The sequence below is a fragment of the Lissotriton helveticus genome, chromosome 1_2, assembly GCF_964261635.1.
Source record: "Lissotriton helveticus chromosome 1_2, aLisHel1.1, whole genome shotgun sequence".
Lineage (NCBI taxonomy): Eukaryota > Metazoa > Chordata > Amphibia > Caudata > Salamandridae > Lissotriton > Lissotriton helveticus.
In genome coordinates this window covers 183,601,772-183,626,827 of record NC_136058.1, presented here as the reverse complement: position 1 = coordinate 183,626,827, position 25,056 = coordinate 183,601,772, and the positions used below count along the sequence as shown (strand labels likewise).

Sequence of the window (25,056 nt, the reverse complement as noted above, 5' to 3'; positions counted from 1 at the left end):
TTAATTTATGCTTACTTTCTGTCACACTTGTCAACCTTATTTATTTTGTTTCTAGTGTGTCCTTACATTACTTATTCCGAGCTACGACTACTACATGTGGCAATCCACCTCCCTCGTTTTTCAACAGTCCTAATCAACCCAGCATGAAATGGGACAAGTGGCTCAAACATTTTCTGAATTATTTATTAGACATTAATGGAAGAACCTTTTCAGCTGAAAGAAATAAAGATTTACTTTTAAACCTGATGGGTATAAATGCTAAAGTTATTTTTGAACACTTATCTGTTATGGCACCACCACATGGAGTTGAAGCAGGAGACTAGGATTGTTTTAACAAAGCATTAGATAGGCTGAAAAAGAGTCAGTGAAGAGCCACACAGTTGGAGAGGTTTATATTTTACATATGCCACCAATTGTTGGACGACTGTAGATTCTTGTGTCTGCCTGGAGATTTCTTTCTGACGATTGTGGATTTGGAGTGCAAGTAGACATATATTAGAGTTCAGCTGATCATTATTTCTTCCAACAATAAGATTCAGGAGCAGCTCTTACACCAATGAAATTCTACATTACAAGAAGCAACTGACATTGCCAAGAGTGTGCAATGATCTGCCAACTCTTCAAACTATTAATGTTGATAGTGCTCTGTAGGGGTGGCTGCATTGACTTTGAAAAATGCTAACACGACCATGGGCTATAAAGGGAGATTTACTAAAACTTATACATCTATTGTTGGTACGAATGTTAAGTTGCAATACAACCGTTGTGGGTCAAAAACACATTCTGCACAATTTAAAAAGTGTCCAGCCAAGGGTAAATGTTTTCAGTGTGGAAATGTGGGACATTTTGGAGTTGTGTGTCAAAGTCCAGCGAAGAAAGTGTCCAGCTTCCAAGAGAATTGCACAGAGGCTGAAATTTCTGAAGAAAATGTGTACGAGAGAACATTGTGTTGGTGATCAACTGGTTCTGATAATGATATTCAGAAAGTCTGCATTGTTGCTGATGATAATGTGATGACTGACGTCATGACTGATTCTGGATCTCCATGCACCATTATTTCCGATTCTTTCTTTCACAAGAATTGGCATGATACAATTTTGGAACCGACTGATGTTAGGAGGTTTGGATTTGGTGGAAGAGAGATCAATACGATGGGGTACTTTGCGTCAGAGAAGCTTCAAACATACAGCTAATATTGGTAAGGTATATGTTGCAGTGGATGGTTTGCAAGTCTTGTGTTGGAGACATAAAGGGAAGTTTGATATCACCCTTCATCCCAATTTTAAAATACAAGTATGTTTGTCTGAAGACAAAACAAGGGTTTAAAGTGTTTTGAGTGGGGAAAACTATTTGGAAGATATACTCGACAAACCATTTGTTTCGCAAGGAACTGGGTAAGGTGAAGGGTTTTTCTCACCATATTCAACTGAAATTGAGGCAAGTTCCACTATTAGTTCGAGGTGAACTATCTAAAATGTGTGAGGAAGGGGTCATTGAACCTGTCAATATGGCAAAATAAGTTTCTCTGATTGTTTTTGTTAAAAAAAAAAAATGGGGAGTTCAGGCTGTGTTTTGGTCTGAGGTCGGTTAACAAGCAAATTTTGGTGGACTGCCATCCTTTGCCACGGTACATTAGCTATTTGCAAAATTGGATGGGGCAAGATATTTTTGCATCATTGACCTGAAGGCAGTCTATCACCAGGTTGAGCTAACACCAGAGTCGAAACATACTTCAACATTCATTTCTCCTGACGGGACATTGAGATACATCAGAATGCCAAATGAACTCGCATCCACCACATCGGTATTCCAGAAATTGAGGTTGTCTTTTCAGGGATATTGATGGGGTGGTTGCGTTCCTGGGCGACATTTTGGTGTATTCTGAAATGGCAGATCAACATTTCAACATATTGAACAAAGTGTTGACTATTTTAGAGGAAAACGGAATGACTATTCGTTTTGACAAACGCACATTTTTCACTCAAGAAATAGAGTATTCGGGGCACAAGAGTGCAAAAACTGGCATTTATCCCAAGAAGGATTTGATGGAGTCAATTCGGAATATGCAGACTCATAGTAAAGAACTCAAAATATTTTTGGGTTCATGTAAATATTATTCTAGGTTCTCAAAGAAGTTCGCGGGTAGTGTGATTCCTGTGAGATCTTTACTTAAACTAAGATCTAATTTGTGTGGTCTGAAGAGCATACTTTGCCATCTTGCAGTTCCTAATCCCAGTTCTTGTTTCAGAATCCCCCCTCCCCCGCCTCTCCCCCCCCCCCCAAACGCATCCCCCCAGTCCTATCTCAGGTTCTCCTGTTTTTTTTCCCTGATCTCTCTGAAGAACCTTGGCTGCTACTGGTGCCATCTGTCCTGCGTCTGTTTAAACAATGTAAGCCTGACCTGTCGCTGCCTGTGCTTAATCTGTTGTCTGACTGTGAAGCTGGTTAAAACCATTTCACTCCATCAAAGATTAAACAATTATTAATGCCGGTTATTCAGTGTAGCCTCAGAGAGCGATACTGTATTTTGACCATAACACCAATGACATTTTCAATACATATGCATATGTTAGAAAGCTGTTTCTCTAGTTAGATCACTTACACAAATTTATCAAGAACCACAGCGTGTGTATTTTGAGGCAAGACTAACATAGCAATTTTCATTTGTATAAATTGAACATACTTCAGAAAGATGACTTTAAATTACCATATTTTTTGGCCTATAAAATGACTTTTTAACCCATGAAAATCTTCTCAAAAGTCGGGGGTCGTCTTATACGCCGGGGGTCATCTTATAAGCTGGCATACGGCGTTCTGAAACTTCAGGGACAGGCGCCCTCTAGCTGAGCCACTGTGCGCGCCACCCCCTCTCCCTGCTCTCATGCGTACTCACATTGCGTACTCACATTGCGTACTACCACTCGGATCGTCTTGGAGACATGGAGGGCTGGCCAGACAGGGAGGGAGAGCTGACCCACCCAATCCAAGCAGACATTGTATGCAGTGTGCACAGGAAATACCGGTACATCGCTTGCCGTGATTGGCTGGTTGTTGTATACTGGGATTGGCGATTCTGAGGGAAGGCAGTCTATCTGGTGAGCAGATACATGTGGTGGTGAATACAGTACAGCAAAGCACCAGTATCTGTACCGGTTCATACAGTACATCACCAGTACATACAGTACAGTATACAAATGGCTAACAGTCCAGACCCCATCATGGCTCCACCAGCAACAAGAAAGAAATATGAAGCCAGTTTCAAACTTAAAGTTGTAAACTTTGCCATGGAACATAATAACTGTGCTGCTGCAAGACAATATGGAGTAACAGACAAGATGGATCGGGACTGGAAAGCAAATGAAAAAGCATTAAAGAGTATGCCAAGGGGTAAGTGTGCATTAAGAAGAGGCACCCCATATTGGCGAGAACTCGGAACACATGTAGCAGACAATGTGAATGAGCATCGCCAAAGCGGTTATGTAGTGACACGAAATACAATACGTTTGTTTGCACTTCAGTGGGCCAAATCTAACCCAGATCACAGCAACAGATTAAAGGCCACTGTATCCTGGTGTACTAGATTCTTGGAAAGGCATAATCTGGTACTGAGGCAAAAGACGAAAACTGCACAAAAATTACTTGCAGATCTTAATGCCAAAGTACATATTTTCCATCGATACGTAATACAACAGCGCAATAAACATGGCTATGCGTTAAGTAATATCGGAAATATGGATGAAACTCCAATGAATTTTTATATGGTTGGAAATAAAACTGTCCATCCAAAAGGTGAACAAAAAATTAAAATAGGACATGAGAAGTCCAGTTTTACAGTAGTTCTAGCATGCCCAGCTGATGGCGCCAAACTGAGACCAATGATTTTTTTTAAAAGAAAAACAATGGCGAAACTCAAGTTTCCTGTTGGTTGTTTTGTACATGTGAATGAAAATGGCTGAATGGATGAAGAAAGGGTAAAGCTATGGCTTGATAATGTATGGAGCAGGCGACCAGGTGGACTTATTCAAAAACGTAGTCTACTGGTGTGGGATATGTTCAGGGCTCATTTAACTCCCAGCGCCAAGCAAAGGCTGGCAAGAATAAACACAGATACAGCAGTTATTCCTGCAGGATTGACATCGTTGGTACAGCCACTGGATGTGTGCCTAAACAAGCCATTTAAAGATCGCATTCGAGAACGGTGGAATGAGTGGATGGTTAGTGGCGAAAAGTCATTCACAAAAGGAGGAAACATGCGTGCTCCACAGTTGGATGTTTTGTGCAAGTTTGTCATAAAAGCCTGGAATGAAATTGATGCAGAAACAGTAATCAAGTCTTTCAAGAAGTGTGGCATATCAAATTCATTAGATGGTATGGTAGCCGAAGCAGAGACCACACCATCTGATACAGAATTAGATCCATACGATGACTGCCTTACAAATGTATCACAAGATGTCATTGATTTACTCATGGCATCAGATGACAAACAGGAGGATTTTGAAGGCTTTTAAAGGGAAATTGTCTCGCCAGCAAATCCTGTAAAAATAGCTTGGAGTTATGATGGGCGTTGCTGACACGCCAGGGACTTGCCCGGCACTTGCTCTTTCTCTATTGTTTGTTATCTTCCTCCTATCATCATCAGTTCCAGTTTGGTTGACAGCTTAGAAAACAAACAGCATGGCAGCTCCCTTGGGTTTTTTGTCTTGTCCTTCCTTTCAGCTTTAGAGTGAATTAGGAAAAGTTTAATCCACTTGCACGGTTTTATGTTTACATGTTTGATGACAAACAGCCTTATGTTTATAAGTGACAGTTTCCCTACTAAGTACCTGCATGTCATAAGCATTTGAATTAAAATTACCATATTAAAATCAAATCTGATGTTTTTTAATTTTTATTTGGTGTGCGTTGGAAGAGGGGTAGTCTTATACGGCGAGTATAGCCCAAACCCTATATTTTAACGGGAAAAGTAGGGGGTCGTCTTATAAGCCCAGTCTTCTTATACGCCGGACAATACGGTAATAACGGTTTCAGCCGCAGACATGTATGAAACCTGTACGTTCCATTTCTGGGACTAGATTTGATACAATTCATCTAAATACTGCTGCTCTTGAGTTGAGCTACTTTCAGACACAATCCCTCAGTTTAGAACATTCAAAAGTACTAGCCTTACCCAGCCCTGTAAATGCCTTGAAAAATATCTTTAATACAAAGCACAGTGAATGGAAAAAATAAATATATAAAAATACCTGTCGAAAGTACTTTTCATACAAAGGGTTCGCACTTGACAGCTGAAAAAAAGAAGGAACTGGTTACAATTTTATTTCCTCAGATAGATATAAATGATAAAACATACATTCACAAGAAGCATAGCTTACATAGGTTGTGGCTCTTTCCACATACATGGCATTCAGTAAGCCGCATTAACTTAATTACACTCCAGAAATCGCATGTTAACTGGCAATGTCTTCAGGAAATCGGTTCTTCCCGATGGTTTTCTCGTGAAATTGCAAATAATATACCATTTTTTTAATTTATTTTTTTAAGATGAAAGTAACTTCTGTACTAGTTTCTATTCCAGTAATGTAATAAAGGCTTTCAGAGGGGGGGCTCCGCTGCCAGGCTCCTAAGGTAACATTTGGGGCAGACTATACAAGGAAGCAACACGCGCTACGAAGGTGTCAGGCGAACATGCGAAACAATGTATAGGCGCCACAAATAAGGAAATATTCATTAAATTTGCGGATTCCCATCACTCACTGTTTTTAGCTTGAACTGCGGGAGACAATAATAAATATAGGGTCTGTCGTAATTCAATTTTAACTACACATATCACTTATGCACTGCACCTTTTCCCCACACAATCAACTGCTCTCATTTGGTAGTTTAGATAGGTATCCTCCTTTACCAATCAATGACAACATCCTCGGGCTCCCCAATCACTATGATGGGGTTGTAGCCCTTAATGTCACCAGATTGACTTCAAGAGGAGACCCAGATGATGAAGCATGTCACCAGGTTGGTGAGTGACGGGAATGCGGAAATTTAATGAATATATCCTTATTTGTGGCGCCTATAAATTGTTTTGTTTGTTCTCTAGAATTTATAGTGTTCAGAACATTGTTGTAGACCCTTGGATACTCTATGTATGCGAGTATTGTTAATTGGGGCAAGGTATCCAGGAAGGTCTAACAACATGGCCTCAGACCCCATCTAGAGGTATTTGTGTTTTGTCAGGCCAGAGCCCAGCAAAATAGGTATTGACAAAGGCAAAAGTTCTGGTCATGCATTAGTGAATTGATCATATTGTAATGAAGAGAGATTATCCTTGCTAGTGCGGACTTGGGAGGGAGAAGGATATGGGAGGAAAAGGTTGGGAGGCAATTAAAGAAAGAAGATTCACATATAAATGTTCTACTGGTTCGGCTCTTCTCATAAGCGAAAAGGATTTTATTGCTATAGAGAAATACATAAATATGTAACATTGGAAACTGGTTTAAGATTGTTCAGGCGCAGAATATACAGGCAATCACTGAGGCTGGGTGAACAGGGGTTTGGGAACAGCCACAGGAAAAGATTATTCGATTTTAACACAGGAAACTTCCTTTGAAAAAGGGCATTTAAAAATGCTAACTTTGCATCCGCTGTCAATGTTTTTAAAACCAGAATCTGAGGAGTTCTTAGAAAGGCACAGCACGGGTAGACGCTATCTTGCTGACAGTCTTACTAGTAACAAAGAGTATTTCTAGCATTTTGGGGAGGGGGAAACAATATTTTTAGAAACGGGACTCGTTTGCAATTTGTGGTCTTAAAATGTTCTTCATAAACACTGGTACACAGCAAGGATTCCGACTAAAACCAGGTTAAACTATATGAACTTTTTTTTTCTTTCAATTATGCTCATCTTTGAAGACTAGGGCGCCAAGCTTGTGTTGACTATCCACAGATGAGTGGGCGAATTCCAATATTGTAGTCTAACTACACTGTTAAACCTTCATGTTGGTAATTGTATTAAAAAGCATTTTTACAGCGCTTCATCCCAAACTGTTAACCACCAAAAGGCATTACCGCATGGATAGCATGCTGCACTACGTTGTAGTCCTTGGTTTAAAGGTGCAGTACTTGCAAAGACACCTACTTATGTGGAATCAATGCTGTGACATGGACAAGTGCTCAGAGTGGTGCTCTCACCCTATCTTGGGTGAGGAGCAATAAAGCACACAAAGTTTACATTAGTCGGCTATGAATCACAGGACAGGTCCTCTGAGGTGGCCACCTAGCTAACACCACAAGTGCCAGCTACAGCATTCAAGACATCAACTCTGTAAATCGGGAAAGCTCTAAAGAGGTGAAAGAGGACACAGAGGTGAGTCTGGATGGAATTGAAATTGCATTTATATTGAGCTTACTACCCCTGACGTGGCACCAAAGCGCTGTTTTCGGTGAGTAGCACGCTACTCCGGAACCCATAAAGGTTTAGTGGTTTGTTAGTATAGTTAAATATAAAAGTAGTTTGAGTGGTGGATATATTAGTCAGTTATTTGGATTGAGAAGGATAGTGGAGGGATAGAAGAGGGAAAAAAAAATTTGCATTTATCGCTCGCTACCCCTTAAGCGCTTTTTCTGCGAGTAGCAGGTTACTCTGGAACCTGTTGTATATTTATCCTTCTTTTATTTCTTTTACTCCACCACAGTTCTTACCTGTGTCATCCATTCCAGAATGTATATGGCTCTGTCTCCTTCTAGGGTTCTAGCTGGTGACAGTTTGTGCCTGGCCAGCTTGTGTTGAGGTTGCTCCTTTCTGCTTCTCTGCAATAAACCCTTATTGCTGCATCAGTGGTCTTCACTTCATTTACCACAATTTCTGGCGACGTTACTTGCTGGCCAGTACCACCAAAGACCTCATCTTGATGTCCAATTCCAAGATTTGTGATGGAGAACAGATTTTAGCATAATTTCCTCAACGAGAAACGAACCTACAGCGTGCTGGTCTCGTCGACATCCTTTTGGTCTCCTTCCGTTTTAAAAGAAGACACCTGTTGTGGTAATTTACTCAATTTATCTTCTTTGAAGACTGCAGCTCGAGCGCACCAGCGCTGACGTCATCCAAACCCAGCAGGTCGAGCCCGACGCGTGACGGACTGGTGAGGTAGTCACGAGAGTTGTCATTGTTGTCAAGGGGACGCCGGGGGAGTCTACGCGTCAGCCGAGGACCTCGAGTGCTGTTGCCTGGTTACAAGCGGAGTCGGCGCGTGAGTGCAAGACGCCAAGGGAGACGCAGTGACGAGGAGCTGTTACCTGGTTACCAGCGGAGTCAGCGCGTCAGTACCTGATTACCAGCGAGGCACCGAGGGAGACGTAGAGACGCACCAGTGGAGTCAGCACGTGAGTCAGTGAACGCGCGTGCAGCGTTGTTGACTCGCGTAACCAAGGAGACGTCCCTCTGTGCGTTTCAAGCCTCACTTTCAAAGCACCTTTAGCCTCGTTTTCAGCGGCGGCCATCTTATCCTCTATTTACCATTCAAGCCTCATTTTCATCACAATTCAGCCGGTTTGGGCTATTTTAAAGCAGAATCTTTACCGTTTTAAGTCAAACTCCTGCCTTTCCATCATATTCAGCCGTTTTTCGTCATTTTTAAAGCGGATTGTTTCTCTTTCAAACCAAACTCCTGGTCCACACTCCTGGTATCGTTTAAGACTTTTGTATAGCAAGAGGTATGTTACTTTAATTCCATACTGTGTTCTGTTGTGGAAAAACAAGGTTATTTTACTATTTTGTCTTTCCTTTTCTGCATAATCAAGTCAACATGGCACAACAATTTATAGTAACTTTGCCTCCTCAGTTTCTACCTGAACATGGTGTACCTGAGATACCTTGGGAGGATTGGTACATCATGTTTGACAATTATTTGGAAGCGCTTGATGGACAGGAGTTTTCACCCAAAAGGAAAAAGGCTATCCTTTTGAGCACCTTGGGCAAGGAAGGGCAGAGAGTTTTTAGATTCCTTCCTATCACACTTGGTGCTGGTGGACATGATTTTGATGAATTTAAGGAGGCAGTTGATCGTCTGGAGATCAGGTTTGCAAAGGAGGAGAATCTGATCATGAACCGCTATAAGTTTTACACACAACGCCAAAAAGAGTCAGAAACCATAGATGACTTTGTGGCCAGACTCAGAGAACTTTCTATAAAGTGTAAGTTTGGTTCTATGAATGACGAGCTCATAAGAGACCAATTGGTCGTCCAGTGCTCAAGTAAGAAAATTCAAGAGCGGCTATGGGCAGCCAAAAATCCTAACTTGAAAGACGCCATTGATCTGGCCAAAGTAATTGAGGAGTCTAGTAAGTGCATGAAGGTCCTTGATTCGCACAAGTCTACTCCTCACCAAGAAGTTTCTGTGGTCACCGACAAAGGTAGCATTGTGGGTTGTGAACATTGTTCTGGAGACAGTGTTGCAGTAGTAAAAAACAGACCCAGACCCTCTGTCAACTCTGTCAAGAAAACCTCAGTGAGCAAAGTCTGCAACAGGTGTGGCAGCAGCAGCCACTCTTCCGACGCCAGGTTTTGTTTTGCATCAAACAAAGAGTGTTTGAAGTGTGGGAAAGTTGGACATTTTTCCAAGATGTGCAAGGGCAAAGCTAGACAGAGAGTGAATATTGTTGATGACTACTACGCTGATGATTCCGGAGTTGAACCTGACAGACTCTTGGTCATTGATGATGTTGATGTCATTTGTGATGATCCAAGACAAACCAGACCCAAAGCCATCTTCAAGATTGACTCCCACGAGGTGTTGTTGATGGTTGACACGGGTTCTCGACATACCATTATACCCAAGTCTACGTTCGATGCCTTTTGGGAAGGGGTGAAATTACAGCGTAGTGATATCTCACCTAAGGGTTTCAATGGCCAGAAGATTGAAATCCTGGGTTTCTTTGAATCTGAGATTATTTTTGAAAAGAGGTCCATTTTTGGGAAAGTTTATGTTTCCATTGATGGCCCGCCTATTCTAGGTTGGGTACATCAATATGACCTCTACATCGTCATTAATCCTAGGGCAAAGAATCAGATTATGGTTGTTGACGATGACTCTATTGAATTCATTTTGTCTGAATTTCGGTCTGTATTCAGGGAGGAGTTGGGTGAACTTCGGGGGTATGCCCATCTCATTAAGTTAAAGAAGGGTAGTCTGCCTGTGCAACATCGGGTAAGGAGAATTCCCATTTCAATCCGGAGTGAGGTGAAACTCTTGATTGAAGAGATGCTTCAGTCTGGGGTAATTGAGCCTACAGAAGCTTCAGCATGGATTTCGCCCGTCGTGATTTCCAAAAAATCAGACGGAAAATTGAGATTCTGTGTGGACCTCAGGTCCCTAAACAAGTGTGTCGTTGCGGACACCTTCCCTTTACCCAACATCACGGAGATGGTTTCCACTCTTCAGGGGGCGAGATATTTCTCAAAACTCGACCTGAAGAGCGCATACCATCAGGTTAAGCTCCATGAGTCCTCGAAGCATCTTACCGCCTTCATCACCCCAGAGGGCATCTTCCAATTTACTCGTCTTCCCTTTGGGTTGATTTCGGCGGCGAGTGTCTTTCAAAGATTGGTCAGCGAAATCTTTAAGGGACTCAAAAATGTAGTATTCTTCCAAGACGACATCTTGGTCTTTGGAGAGTCCGTGTCTGAACACAACCTTGTTCTCAGAAATGTTCTACACAGAATTTGGGACACTGGCCTTACACTACGTAGGGAGAAGTGTTCTTTCCTTGTGGAGAACATTGAATACTTGGGGCATGAGATCTCAGCCAATGGTGTCAGACCCAAGAAGAACCTTCTTGATGCGATACGCTTAGCTCCTTGCCCGTCTGACAAGGACCAGTTGCGGTCATTCATGGGTTTGATCGAATACTACTCCAAATTTGTGGAGAAGTTCTCAGAGAAGACCTTGCCCCTGAGAACCTTATTGAAGAAGGGTTGCAAATTTTCATGGGATCCCGAAATGGAAGCTTGCTTTAATGACATTAAGGAGGCTATCTGCAGTGCTAAGGTTCTGGCACCCTTCGATACTGCCAAGTCCTCCACTTTGTTGGTGGATGCCAGTGCCTGTGGCCTCGGTGCAGTTTTACTTCAGTCCCACAAGGAGGGTGACAGACCTGTTGCCTTTGCCTCACGTACCCTTTCAAAATGTGAACAGAACTATTCTGTTATCGAGAAAGAGGCGTTGGCGGCTGCGTGGGGTGCTCATCATTTCCGTCCATATCTATGGGGCACACGCTTCAACCTTAAGACTGACCATAAACCCCTCATCCGCATTCTTTCCCCTGGGGGTGGGGCATTTGGTTCTCCAAGGTTGGCAAGGTTAGCCTCTAAACTCCAGGAATACCACTTTGATATTTCTCACATTTCTGGGTGGAGGAACTTCCAGGCCGACTGTCTATCTAGGTTGGCTGTTCCTTCTGGTTCTAATGTTGGCTTCAGTCTGGAGGAATGTGATGCGAATGTTGCTTGGATCGATGATGTACTTCTTCTTTCTGAGAGCTCTTTCTCTCGCTCTGAGTGGGTCGATGCCATGTCTAGAGATACAGTGCTACAGGAAGTCATCCAGCTTATTAAATTAGGTTCACGGAGAGAGAGCTGTCTCCATGTCTCTGTCCGTCCTTTTCTCAAAGTAATTGATGACTTGTCAGTGTGCAGTGACAATGTCATATTGCGTGGTGACAAATTTGTGCCTCCAGCTGACTTGAGGCCGAAGCTCATCTCTCTAGCACATGAGGGTCACCTTGGCCAAACCCTGACACAACAGCGTCTCAAGCTCAACTTCTGGTGGCCCGGTATGGACTCTATGGTCTCCTCATGGGTAGAGGATTGTTCCACCTGCAAGATGGGTGAGAAGAGACTTAAAGTTTCAGTGGGTTCTGAAATGGGTGCGCTGCAGTTCCCCGAAATTCCGTGGCACACCATCTGCTTAGATTTTATAGGTCCCATTGCTGAATTACCTCTTTCCCAGAGGTTTGCTGTTGTCACTGTCGACTGCCATTCTAAGTGGTTGTCTGTGGAGTTTCTCAAGGACATCACTACGGCTACTACCATCAATCACCTTAAGTCTCTGTTTTTTAGAGAAGGTTTCCCTAATGTACTTATAACCGACAATGGCACACAGTTGGTTTCGCATGAGATGCAAGCCTTTTTGTCTGGTTGCGGAATTTCCCACCATAGGACCTCCCTCTACAACCCTCAGGGTAATGGTCTCTGTGAACGCCTTAATAGATTGGTGAAAGGCACCGTTCAAATGGCTCTCTCGGCTGGTTCATCTGTCCCTTCCCTTGTTAGTGAAATGGTTTATGCGTATTGTACCACTCTTCATGGTTCCCACTCCAGATCCCCTTTTGAGATGATGAGGGGCAGGGTTCCCAGCACCAAACTCATTCCCTCTTGGCTCAAAAATTTGGTCTGTCAGTCGATTTCAGGTGACTTTTCCAGTGTGGTCCCCAAGCCTTCTGGTAAGGACTCTGTTCTTCCTTCCGGTAAGGTTGCTTCTAGGTGTAGTTCTGCAAGTCGGCTTCAAAGGGTCTCCTCTCGCAAGTCTTGTGATGGTGATAGACCCTCCACCAAGGTTGTTGCTGGCAAAATTGCGAAAGGTGATCTTGTCAAGGTGAAGTCTGGTCGTGTTTCTGGTGGGTTGTCCAAGTTCCGTGGCCCTTTTCTCGTTAAGATGGTCTATCCCCACTATGTTGTTCTCTCCAATGGGGAGAAATGGAACTTAAGGAGGGTTGCCCTCTATCAGAAAGGTGGCGTTAACCCTGTAGTTAGTTCCAGTTCTGTTCCTTTTCCTTTTCCTGTTCAGGATCTTTCCTCCTCAGGGTTCATGCTTGTTCCTTCTCCGGATCCGGGCCCTGTGGTTCCTGCTCCTGTTAATGTTTTGACTAGGGGTGATGGTGGAGGGGATGCTCCTGATCCTGTTGTGTCTCTTCCCAATCCCACTGCTGATCTCGTTCCCAACTCCGTGACTGATTCTAATCCCAACCCCATTGCTTCTTCAAGTTCCTCTTTGCCTGCCATCAGACCTCAAAGGAGCCACAGGCCACCTACTTATTTGAATGATTTCTGTTGTGATTAGTTCTTTAGAGGGGTGACGTGTGTTCCTTTCAATACCTATTGGTTGTGATGGTTTCATTGCTTATTATTACTTGTGTTTTATATTTGTATTTGAATGCTTACTGTTCTATGATGCCTCCATTTTTTGCCTTTACTTTAGGAATTCTCCTGTAGTTTTGTGCTAAGTTTCCTTTCAATGACATGCACATTCTTTTGAGTTAAGTTTCTTTTCTTTTCTTTTGTTTTATTCTACGAGAGGAGATGTGTTGTATATTTATCCTTCTTTTATTTCTTTTACTCCACCACAGTTCTTACCTGTGTCATCCATTCCAGAATGTATATGGCTCTGTCTCCTTCTAGGGTTCTAGCTGGTGACAGTTTGTGCCTGGCCAGCTTGTGTTGAGGTTGCTCCTTTCTGCTTCTCTGCAATAAACCCTTATTGCTGCATCAGTGGTCTTCACTTCATTTACCACAGAACCCATTAAGCATCAGTGGTGAATTAGTATAGTGAAAATATGAAAGTAATTGGGGATTGAGAAGGATAGTGAAGGGATAGAAGAGGGAAAAGGTTTGCATTTATATTTATATAGCGCTTGTGCCGTAACTCATTTCAACAAAACGTTAAATGAAAGAAGCATAGAACACTGCGCCAGGTGAAATAATAAGAATGAACACGTGCAATGACAACACTGTGCGAGGTATATAATGTTCGTCAGACATGGGCGTGTAGGGGCTGAGGCCGGTTGGGAAGTACCATTCTAACCAAGCGCAGGGGGAGGGATACGGCACAAACTCACTCGTATGACAGTTGTTTGGATGAGGAGGTGAGAAGATGCGGAGCAGTTCAGGACAGCCTGACAGACGCTTGCCTACGGGTTGTGCATTGGTGACGGCAGAGACATGCTGAAGGCAGGAATGGCCTCCTCACAGCGCACGTAAGAAGCACCGGCTCGAGCGCTTCCATATGCTTTAAGTGACCCCTAAGAGTCAGCACTATCTGCAGGGCAGTCGGTAAATATAACACCGCAGCGAGAGGCTGACAGAGGAGGTTGATGAAAATCTGCTGAGGAGCGAACTCGGCAGATGAAATACAAACATACAGACAAAGCGGGCTTTCAGCGGGGCGTGGAACCGAGTGCACTGGAGCAAAGAACCCGTTCCACGAAGAGAGAGTGCGAGTCTGTGAAAGCGAGGTTTTGTACAAGTGTGTGACAGTAAGCAAACGTGCATTGTGTGCGTCAACCTCGCCTGCATGGCTATGAACACACCTGCATTTCACCATAACTCCACTTATATTTTCTAAGTATATCAAGTGTTTACACCTGTGATACTTAAAAAGAAGAACATTCATTGTCCATCCTCACTTTAGCGTGGAAATGTTAGGAGCAGAAGACTACTGGGTGGGTGGGGTGAAGGGTGAAGAGAACATACATTACCCGGTCTGTGTGTGTTTAGAGAAACAAAGTGGGCAATTCTCCAGTGAACTCCCCCCCCCCCCCCATCCTTACCCTCATGTCCTACATAAGGGGTCAGCTCAGCTGGCACACAAGAGCACAAAAGACCGAGCATGCCCACTCCAATAGGGCTCATTGCCGATCTGCACCAGCTGAAACGGCTCGCCCTACAATGCCAGCCTGTGGCTTTAACATGTGGAACCACTGAAGATCTTGGAACAGATGCTCTTTGATATGAACTGACATGAGTATTAACATGGGAACTCAAAATCACCACATAGGTTCAAGGGTCCAGGCATGCTCTGAACTACCCATAAGACCCATGTCTAGTATAGATGAATTCAGAATTTACAGTCAGAAATTCTCCAAGTAACAGCACCAGTCAAACCAAACCAGCAAGTCCAAACCTTCCGGTTTCCAACGCGGAATTGAAAATCTAGACAAAGATGAACAATCAGACCATTTACACTTTTATTTTTGCTTTTGGTGCGCATAGAAAACTGCAAGCCTCCAATGAAAAGATCCCTGCCTGGCGTTCCATTTCACAAGCCACACAACATTGAGGTATATAAACACATACCAAAGATCCCAAAATAGCCATTAATTAGAAATTGAATGAATAACAGTCAAACATAAGAAAATGAGAACAAAATTAAATGGACAAAACTATTACAAAAATAATGGAAACATAACAAGAAACAACAAATAGGCATTGGCAAAGCCAGTAGGTCTAGATTGTATGTGCTACTGGATGTGACATTAGCACATTAGAGCGAGAAACATGCGAGGTACCCAGAACGAGCTGGCAGGGAGGGCTAGATTTGTCAAATAGTCCTTCATGCAGTTCAAAGAAAACACACAAGTAGGGGAGGGGGGAGGGGGGGGAAGAGGATACACCCAAAAAGCCAACAGCATTCGGTAAGAGAAGATTTTTCTCGACTAGGTTAAGAAACTGTGAATGACAAAGTGTCAAGCGAGTGTCCGGAAGGCGATAGTCAAAGAAAGCAAATGGTTGAAAGTGGTAGAACAAAATCCCACTCTATGTACATTATAAGGAATAGGCAGGGCCACTGGAATAATGAGGCAAGAAAGGGCCAAAATATGCAGCAGTGTTGACTAAATTATGCAGCAAGAAAAGGCAAAAGATGCATCTTAATGCATCACATTTATGTGATAGTCGGACTTAAATATTTTGTCATTTCAAAATGTGTTAACACTATCTGGGTAAAGGTTTCACCTCATAAATACAAACGAGGACACCCTTTGCCTATACTGTATCTGGTTTGATGCATTTGCACTGCTCCAACAAATCATTCTGAGGACACCAACTTCACCACCTTACTTTTTACCTTTCAATTTCAAATTCCTTCATATTCATGCAAGGATTTAAAAGATACAATTTTATATTTTGCTTCTTTATTCATATACACATTTTAATCTGTTAATATTATTTAATGTTCAAAGCAGTTGCCGACCACCTGAGTAGGTGTCACGAATCCCAGGTTAAGATCCTAAGCTCTTGGGCTTTTCCTGTTCCGTCCGGACTTAAAACATACAAGTAACATACAATGGCGGTACTCTACTAAATGTGGTAATGTTGTCAATTGACAAAGTGCAATAGCTTTATGAGTGCAAGGTCACGCTCTGTCAGTTGACAACAAACATTCCCCTGTCCAGTTGATTTTCTCCTAACAGGAAACTCGACTCGTATGAACATTTTTTATATGGGCCAGTAGTCCTTATGTGTGTTATTTTTTGCATATCTTAAGTGTGAAATAAACAGGGTAAGGAAAATTAGGCTACATATGACAGATTAGGTCAAAAAGACACATATTCCGGGGTATTCTCTTTTGTCCTGATGAAAGCCTGGGACTCAGAGGCCAAACATGCAACACCGATGACGGTGTAAGGACAGTGCATTCTAACAGCACCCAACACATTCCTTACTTATACAAGGATAGTTGTCTTGATGGCCAAGCAACAGCAGTGGAGATTGAGGTTCACGGTATTCTGAGTAGTCCAAAAGCAGCGTCAGTTGTTTTAATGTGGATCTGATACTTGGGGTTGTGGTCTTGTAATTATGATGCACTTTCTCCTTATTGTTCCCTGAGGTGAGTACATCACTGTAGCAGAACCCGCTGAGAGAGCAGGGGGTCTCTGAACGGATTCTCAGTAGGATCCAAGGGACAATTTGTGCGTTTTGTGAGACCTCTTGCTTCACAGTGAAAGACTCTGCAAGCAATTGGGTTGTCACACAAGAATTGCTTAGATATCCATTTTTCAAAAGCATACATCGATAATCTAAAAATCGGGTTTGTTAAATTCTGCATGAATTAGCAAAACCCTGTACGATCCAAAGGTATAATCGGGTGGTGCAAAATGTACTTACAAATTTAAACATATAAAATTGTCCAGTATATTATTCCTCAAGTCAATGCAGTTGAAAACTATTGACTATTGATACGTATTTAAATATGTTACAGAAATATTCGCCTTTCTTACACAGTTATTTGCGTTTATACTTCTTCACTTCCTTTCAAACACTTCTGGCTGCTGAACTTTGACTAAAGAAGGAACTAACAAAATAAAGCAATTCCAATGGCTGCACTTCCTGAACTCACTGACATTCAAGCCCTGAAGCAATGACTTCCAAAGAAATCAACTAGCCACTCTAGCAGAAAAGAGGGCTACACAGCGGAAATGAATACATCCCCACCCAGACCCTGGCCTCCAGCTTCCGTCCGACAGTGAAGCAAATACCAGTCCTAATCACATCAACTGCCAGACACTGATCTGTTCTTCCCAATCAATCCAATGCTAAATCACAGGCCTATAGAATAGAGCAAATCATCTGAATTAGTAGGCCATGCCTGCTGTGCTTTTTGTTTCTTTTTTTTTCTCCAAGGTTTTTACCCCTATATAGATCTGGCTAGAGTCCTGCAGAGTTCATACCATTAATACAATACAAAAAGAGAAATAGCAGTTCTGTGTCCCTCAGCCACTGACTTGTGCATCACAGATGTTTTGCATCAGCCCACATACCAGTCTTTGAGTGCTATACGTCAGTCATGACCGATGACTTCTACTGTGGAAGGTGTATGGTTATTTAATTGGTCAGTGGGTGTAAGAATGTGGATTATAAGTTGGGAAAGATGTGGGTCTTTCTCAAGTAATAAGTCTGAATATTTCCGTCTACAGGGAACCAAATACTCTGCTAAAGCACTTGACGCTCTCAAGTCAGCGAGGCAGAGCAGTCCAAGGCCTACTTGAGGAGGTCATGTGGGGTAGTAGCCCAGTCTGCAGGCACTCAACAAACAACCATTCACTGTTCAGTCAGTGATTTTACTTATTATACATTTTTTTTTTAAAAAGAAGTAATTACACACACTCCACTCAATACTACGCATTCATTTGCAAATATATACATGTAGTCAGAGAAATACCTATGGTGTCACCCTCTGAACAGTTTACACCTACGGCAAGCCCTGAATCTTCTTACCACAATACCACACATATACTACACAATACCATGTGCTTTGTCAGATTGTCACCACATTAATAAAAGTATAAATGTGCCATATTAAACGAATCCACCACCATTAAAATCACTAAGGATGGTACCACTCTTTTTTAGGACGAGCCTCAGTGCACGTGCGCTATCTGAAAGACATGCATTCACTTGAACAGTGTCCCTCTGCTTTGCTGGCTACTCATTAGTCGGTGCTCCCCATACATCACTTCAGGTTTTCGGTCGGGAGCACCGGCCAACTACAGTTTCCCGACTTTGTAAGCATTTATGAGTCCCTTTGGGGACTACTACGTTCATGTCCAGTCCGGCTCGTGTTACAATGCGAGTTCTTCACCATGGCACCCCCATCAGGGGCTGCCACTCATAACTTTTTGTTCTATTCATATCTATAACTTTTCTATCTACATGGGCGCTGCACTTCATGTTTCACCCCTTCGCAAGACCTCTGCAACTCCCTCGCCTCCTACTTCCACAACAAGATCGAGGACATACACAACAGCTTCAGCTCTCTACCGACGAACGCCACGACCGAACCACCGCCCCCCACCTCCACCCTCCGCGCCTGGACTCAGATCAGCACCGAAGACACCGTCCGCACGATGAACTCCATCCACTCCGGATTTCCGACCGACCCCTGCCCTCACCACGTCTTCAACAAGGCCGACGCTGTCATCGCACCCCACCTGCGGGACATCATCAACACCTCCTTGGACACCGCCACCTTCCCGGAGAGCTGGAAGCACGCCGAACTCAGCGCCCTACTCAAGAAGCCATCGGCCGACCCGACCGACCTCAAGAACTACCGCCCCATCTCGCTGCTCCCGTTTCCAGCAAAAGTCATCGAGAAGACCGTCAACAAGCAACTGGCCGCCTTCCTCGAAACGAACGGATCCCTCGACCCCTCGCAGTCTGGCTTCCGAGCCAACCACAGCACCGAGACCGCCCTGATCGCAGCCACCGATGACATCCGAGCGCTACTCGACAACGGAGAAACAGCAGCCCTCATCCTCCTCGACCTCTCCGCGGCCTTCGACACTGTCTGCCACCGCACCCTAGTGCAGCGCCTCAGCAACGTCGGAGTCCAGGAGAAGGCACTGGAGTGGATCATCTCCTTCCTCGCCGGAAGGACACAGAGTCTGTCTCCCTCCGTTCAGATCTGAAGCCACCAAAGTCATCTGCGGCGTCCCTCAAGGCTCCTCGCTCAGTCCAACCCTCTTCAACGTCTACATGAGACCCCTCGCAGCCATCGCACGCCGACACAACCTCAACATCATCTCCTACGCCGACGACACCCAGCTGATCCTCTCCCTCACCAACGACCCCGCCACCGCCAGAGCCAACCTTCACGAAGGGATGAAAGAGGTAGCCGAATGGATGAAGAACAGCCGCCTGAAACTGAACTCAGACAAGACGGAAGTCCTCATCCTGGGATCCTCACCCGCCGCGTGGGACGACTCCTGGTGGCCCCCCGCCCTAGGCAGCGCACCCAAACCAACAGACCACGCACGCAACCTGGGCTTCATCCTGGACTCCTCCCTCTCCATGACCAGACAAGTCAACGCCGTCTCCTCGTCATGCTTCAACATACTGCGCATGCTACGTAAGATCTTCCGGTGGATCCCCACCGAGACCAGGAAGACGGTCACCCAGGCCCTCGTCACCAGCCGTCTGGACTACGGCAACTCCCTCTACGCCGGAACCACCGCCAAACTCCAAAAGAGACTCCAGCGGATCCAGAACACCTCAGCGCGACTCATCCTGGACATCCCCCGTCGCAGCCACATCTCCGGACACCTGAGAGACCTGCACTGGCTCCCGGTCAGCAAGAGAATCACCTTCCGTCTCCTCACCCACGCACACAAAGCCCTACACAACCAAGGCCCACGATACCTCAACAGCCGCCTCAACTTCTACGCTCCCAAACGCCAGCTTCGATCGACCAGCCACGCCCTCGCCGCCGTCCCCCGCATCCGAAGAGCCACCACAGGGGGACGGTCCTTCTCCTACCTCGCCGCCAAGACATGGAACTCCCTCCCCACCCACCTCCGCCTGACCCAGGACCACCTCACCTTCAGGAAGCTACTCAAGACCTGGCTGTTCGAGCAGTAGCGGACCCCCCAGCGCCTTGAGACCCTCTGGGTGAGTAGCGCGCTATATAAATGCGATGATTGATTGATTGATTGATTTAGTGGCGCCCGCTTTCAGGTCCATTTAGGGCTTGTGCCTTTTTACACGCATTTGAACTTTTACATACCCAGAACCCGCTTTAACTTTTACTTAGTTAATGAGGCGCCCGATTTCACTTTTAAATACTCTGCGCGTACTCGCATACTAAGCACTTGAGTCATTCGGGTTTAACTCAAGTTCAATTCAAAGATGGCCATGAGCTTTGTTGCCTCTTAAACACGCCCCTTGCCTAGAAATCAAAGTGGGCCTTAAAATGCCGGAAGAGGAAGCAAGAACTGCAGATCTTTTCTTAACATTCTAAGTGTTTCTAACGCTGCTCAGAGTTCGCAAGGCTACAGCGTAGAACTCCAGGACGACATAAGTGGCAGGGTGGGAGTTTGCTCTGGAATGGCAAACATATATGATGACAAAGCACCTGTATTGCAGAGCATGGACACTTCACCATCAATCCACTGTAATTAAAGTACTTCGTAGGCTTAGAAAGAGGAAACAACAGGGAGAAATAAAGATATTTAGCTATTTCTCCTGGTTGCTCCTCCCCTGCGAAGGTATACAATTCTGACAGATTCACAGGTCTACCATTGTTGGTAAATCTGGGAATTGTTAGAATGTATGGGAGGATGCGTGGGAAAACCTACACTCCACCCATGTAACGCCTTCCTGGCATAGTGTAAGACAAGGCAGCAACTTGTGCTGCCTTGCATTAGAACAGATTTTGCAAGCCACGCAGGGTGCCTTTGCTTTGCATGGTAAATCTAACTCTAGGTTTTACGTCGCCTAGCGTGGGGCAAGGGTGTTGATAAACCTTGATAAAGCTGCCCTGTAATGTCTGATATTAGATATTGTGTCAGATTATACTGTGATCTGTATTTATTCAACACAGTGTATTACTCCTCTTTTAGATTTGTACAAAAACACTTTTTTTTAGAATAAATTGAGATTTTACAACTAACAGGGTGTTCCCCCAGCAAATAACCTTCATGCAAATCACGTATTACAGATATAAAAGGCGCTGATGAGGGTAGCATTTGAGGAGCAATACCGCAGTTAAACCAACAACCCCCACCTCCCGCCACCCCCCTCCCTTGCCCCGCATTTCCCACTAAGAGCTTTATACAGGCATATAAGCATATCTCCACGTTGGCCAATCCGCGTCTGGAATTGAGGATTCATTAAATAGTAAGTCTGTCTATAGGGTCGGATTCTGCAGACGGTGATAAGAGGGAAAGGTCAATGCCCCGCTGTGAGAAGTTGGCCTGATGTGCAGTGTTCACTATTCTAGTGATCACTATATATCAGTCCAAACAACCCTTATTGATGATTGGTTGTAAGTCAACCTTATAGACCAGCTATCCTAGTAGCATGGATACGAGCAGTCTAAGGCTAAGACTCTAGAGGGCGTGTTAAGCCAGCTGTTTTACCATCACATTACCCCTTGAACACCCAGTGAAAGGACACCACACAAGTGTTATGAAAATAAACAATGTATTTATTAGAATCACAACAACCCTGTACTCTTTATGAGGACAGGGTGCTAAGCACACCACAAAACTCTTATGAAAATACTTAAGTTAGCACGTTATACACAAATGCCCGAGGGGCACGAAAAACCATATACTTTAAAAGTGGAATGCGAAATTACTAGCAGGTAAGTACAGTACTAATAGGCTTTGGAATCGCTAGGACTTGACTATAGAATCGTTAGATTACTTCTAGGAGACCTAGGGGACTCGGGTGCAGAGTGTGTACTCTCACGCGGGATGCGGGACAAAGTCTATGGGAGCTAGTAAAGGCAAAGTTAGTGTTCACGGGCGGACCCGACCTGGTAGGAAGAAAACGACAGTGGATCCTGACCCTAGGATAGTGAGGCTATGCTGGGACACCGAAGTGCCGAAGTTACCTAGCCCAGGGGCTGCAGCTGCATAGGTCTGAAAAGACGTCGGGAATCTCGTTGCCGGACCAGGAGCCTGGAAGAAGGAAGTTGCTGGCAGGCGACCAGTGAAGGAAAGTTCGATGGATCCAAGCCTGGATCAAGGAAGAAGAAAACCTGAAAGCAGAGGGGACCAAGTTCTTGAATCACTAGCCAGTGATTAAGTGGGCACCAGGATGGCACCGGGCGAAGTCACCGCAGTCAGGTGAGTGGGCGACGCTGGCTCTGCAGATCTCACGGACCAGGAGGCGTTGTCGGCGACCAGGATGGAGAGGCGAGCTGTCCCACGATGGATGAAGCTGTCGGCGTCGAAGTTACCCAGGATTGGGCAACAAGCCTTGGCTAATTCAAGCCCACGCGGTGGACTCAAAATGGCGTCTTGAGTGGACCAGGAGGGTCCGGGGTGCTCCTCTTTTGGAAGGGAGCAAGGGCCAGCCTGGAGCAACCAGACCAGCAGCAGAAATGTCGTCGGGCGTCGTTCAGAAGGCCACAAGCCAGCGGGCTAGTAGCCAAACAATGCGGTGAGCAGCAAAAAGCAGAAGGGCCCCACGCAGATCGTGGAGATGCTGGGAGGCTGTACTTCGGTGCTAGAGCTGCTCAGGGTTGGGGCTTCTCGGACCCCAAAGCACTCACCAGGAAATTACTCGGCGGGCTTGCTGGAAAGAAGTCGTGCAGTCTTGAAGATGGCCGGTCCCTCGAGGTCTCGTCACACCCACGAATCTCAGCGTGACTGATGATGCAGGTAGAGGTCAGAGGTGCCAGGGAAGCCGGTTCTCGTCGAGCTGGGCAGTCTTGATCCGGAGGAGAGACTTGCAGCAGACCGCAGTGTTCTTAAGATGGTGCCTGCGGATGCAGGGTGACTACTCCTTAGTCACAAGGGAGAAATCTTAGGAAGAAGTCTTGAGTTCCTTTCGTGGAAAGTAGTTTCAGGATTCAAAGATGATCTGATTTGGAAGGGGGCCAGTTCCTACCTTTATCCTGTAAAAAGGGGCTGGCACGCGACTAAGTCCTGCCCTAGGGGTGGGACTAGGAGGGGGGTGGTTACACCCACTTCCTTGGCGGGCTTTTCCCCAGCACAGGGTCTGTAGTGACCCTGGAACTGGTTCCAGCCAGCCTATGCACAGTGAGCACCGGGGTGCCACGTGCAGTCACCTTCCTCTAAAGCCCTGCCTACCTACAATACACAAAACCCTGTCTGGGACGGTGCTGGCACCGCCCCTGGCAGGAAACCCTTTGTCCTTATCTCCTGCTCTGGGAGGACTCCCAGCAGCAGGAGGGCAGACTTGTGTCTCGGTGGCAGCATCCATTTTGTGGAGCTGAGGCTCTGTTTGATTTTAACCGGGGTTAGGGGTTACATACATGTCGTGTCCCTCTAGAAGGGTGGAATGCTAACCCCGTCGCCAGAATTGGCGAGGGGTTAGTATTCCAATTCGTATGACACCTTACTCGACATGTTTTGATAAAGCGATACCAGAGTTGGCATATAACAGAGAGGATTATAATGCACTTAAGAGTATATGGTATGCGATATCATGGAAACGGCTAAGGGATGGATCCCGAAAGCCGCAGACAGGCTCAGCTCATGCCAGAGCACCATCTCACACGATTCCAAGCACTCTGCCTTCAGGATTGTTAAGGCCTGCCATAGGAGTGACTGATAGGAGATCTGTGTGTCCATTTTTAAGGTTAGATATAGGTATACTATATCTAAAGCAAAGGGTGAGTACACCACCTTGCCCCAGCTGTCGTGCAGCCAGTTGTGTCAGTTTAGTTAGTCAGCCCAGGGGTGGCATAATACATGCTTCAGCCCCTGGGAGACTTCTGGGTACACCTCAGCCCTGGGTACAGGGACTTGGAGAGGGCCCAGTGCCAATTCAGTACCTGAGTACAATTTGGATAGAGAGAACAGCTAGGCTGTGGGTCTGATTAGCAGGCCCACAGCCAGGGAAAGTCGTAAACCAGTGCAGCAAAAAGCAAAAATCTGGGTGATCATAGGATTGCAGACCCTACTCTCCTACACCCGCATAAGTGGCCCATGCTTTCCAGATCTTCTCATGCTTCGGCGGACAACCTCGGGCTTGAAACACCGCCACTTCGGCTGACATACATTTATCTAAAGCGGATTTCCAGGCCGCCACCCCCGGGGGGGGAAGAGGACTTCCACTGTTGAGCTATGTCCCACTTGGCCAAAATAAGTCCTAGAAATAACAAATGCCGTTTGTATAAGCTCCCCTCAATATCATCCGTACTGTGGAGAAGAGTTAGTCGAGGGTCTGCAGGGAGGTCCATCCCAGCACTCGCCCCAGGCAGGGCAACACTCGCGACCAGAAATGTGTTTGCACTGTGTGACCGGAAAGCCTGGGTTCAAATCCCGGATTCCCTGCATGACTAAATTGTGTAATCTAAGTAAAATCAATTTACTACATGTGTCCATTTTACTTAATAGTGGCATTTTAGAGCACTATGAATTAATTTATTTTAAGATGGAGTGGGTACAAAAAAACAACTCATTTGTATGTTTTATTAGCCTGTAATGTTAAACCATCCATAACAATAATACTGGCTGTGATGTAAAAGCACGAGATAACTGGTTCATTTTGTTCACTCCTGGTGTTGTCAAGAGGGAGGGTTAAAAATGTTTACAATTCAGGTTTAGAAACTCTCACTTCAAATAAATGTCAATGCAATGTTGTGATCTAATGTACTAAATTGAAACATTACCATATTCTTTACAGTTTAGTTGTTGAATGCTGTTGTAAGACATTACATAGCATGATAGTAGCCAGGTATGTGGCAACAGACTCCATTGTACATTTACAGAAGAGCAGTGCTGGACTAAATACATTTATGAAAAGTTGGCACACAA

General features: G+C 45.0%; 1 protein-coding gene across 2 annotated transcripts in view; it reads right to left on the bottom strand.

The window, feature by feature from the left end:
• The window catches only part of EPS15 (epidermal growth factor receptor pathway substrate 15), an 883,486-nt gene that overhangs the window by 722,644 nt on the left and 135,786 nt on the right, over nucleotides 1-25,056 (bottom strand). For both annotated transcript variants that reach the window (XM_078670831.1, XM_078670841.1), the window contains exon 2: nucleotides 5,244-5,285. In XM_078670831.1, coding sequence (XP_078526957.1) covers nucleotides 5,244-5,285 — 42 coding nt within the window. The remainder of the gene's footprint in view (nucleotides 1-5,243; nucleotides 5,286-25,056) is intronic.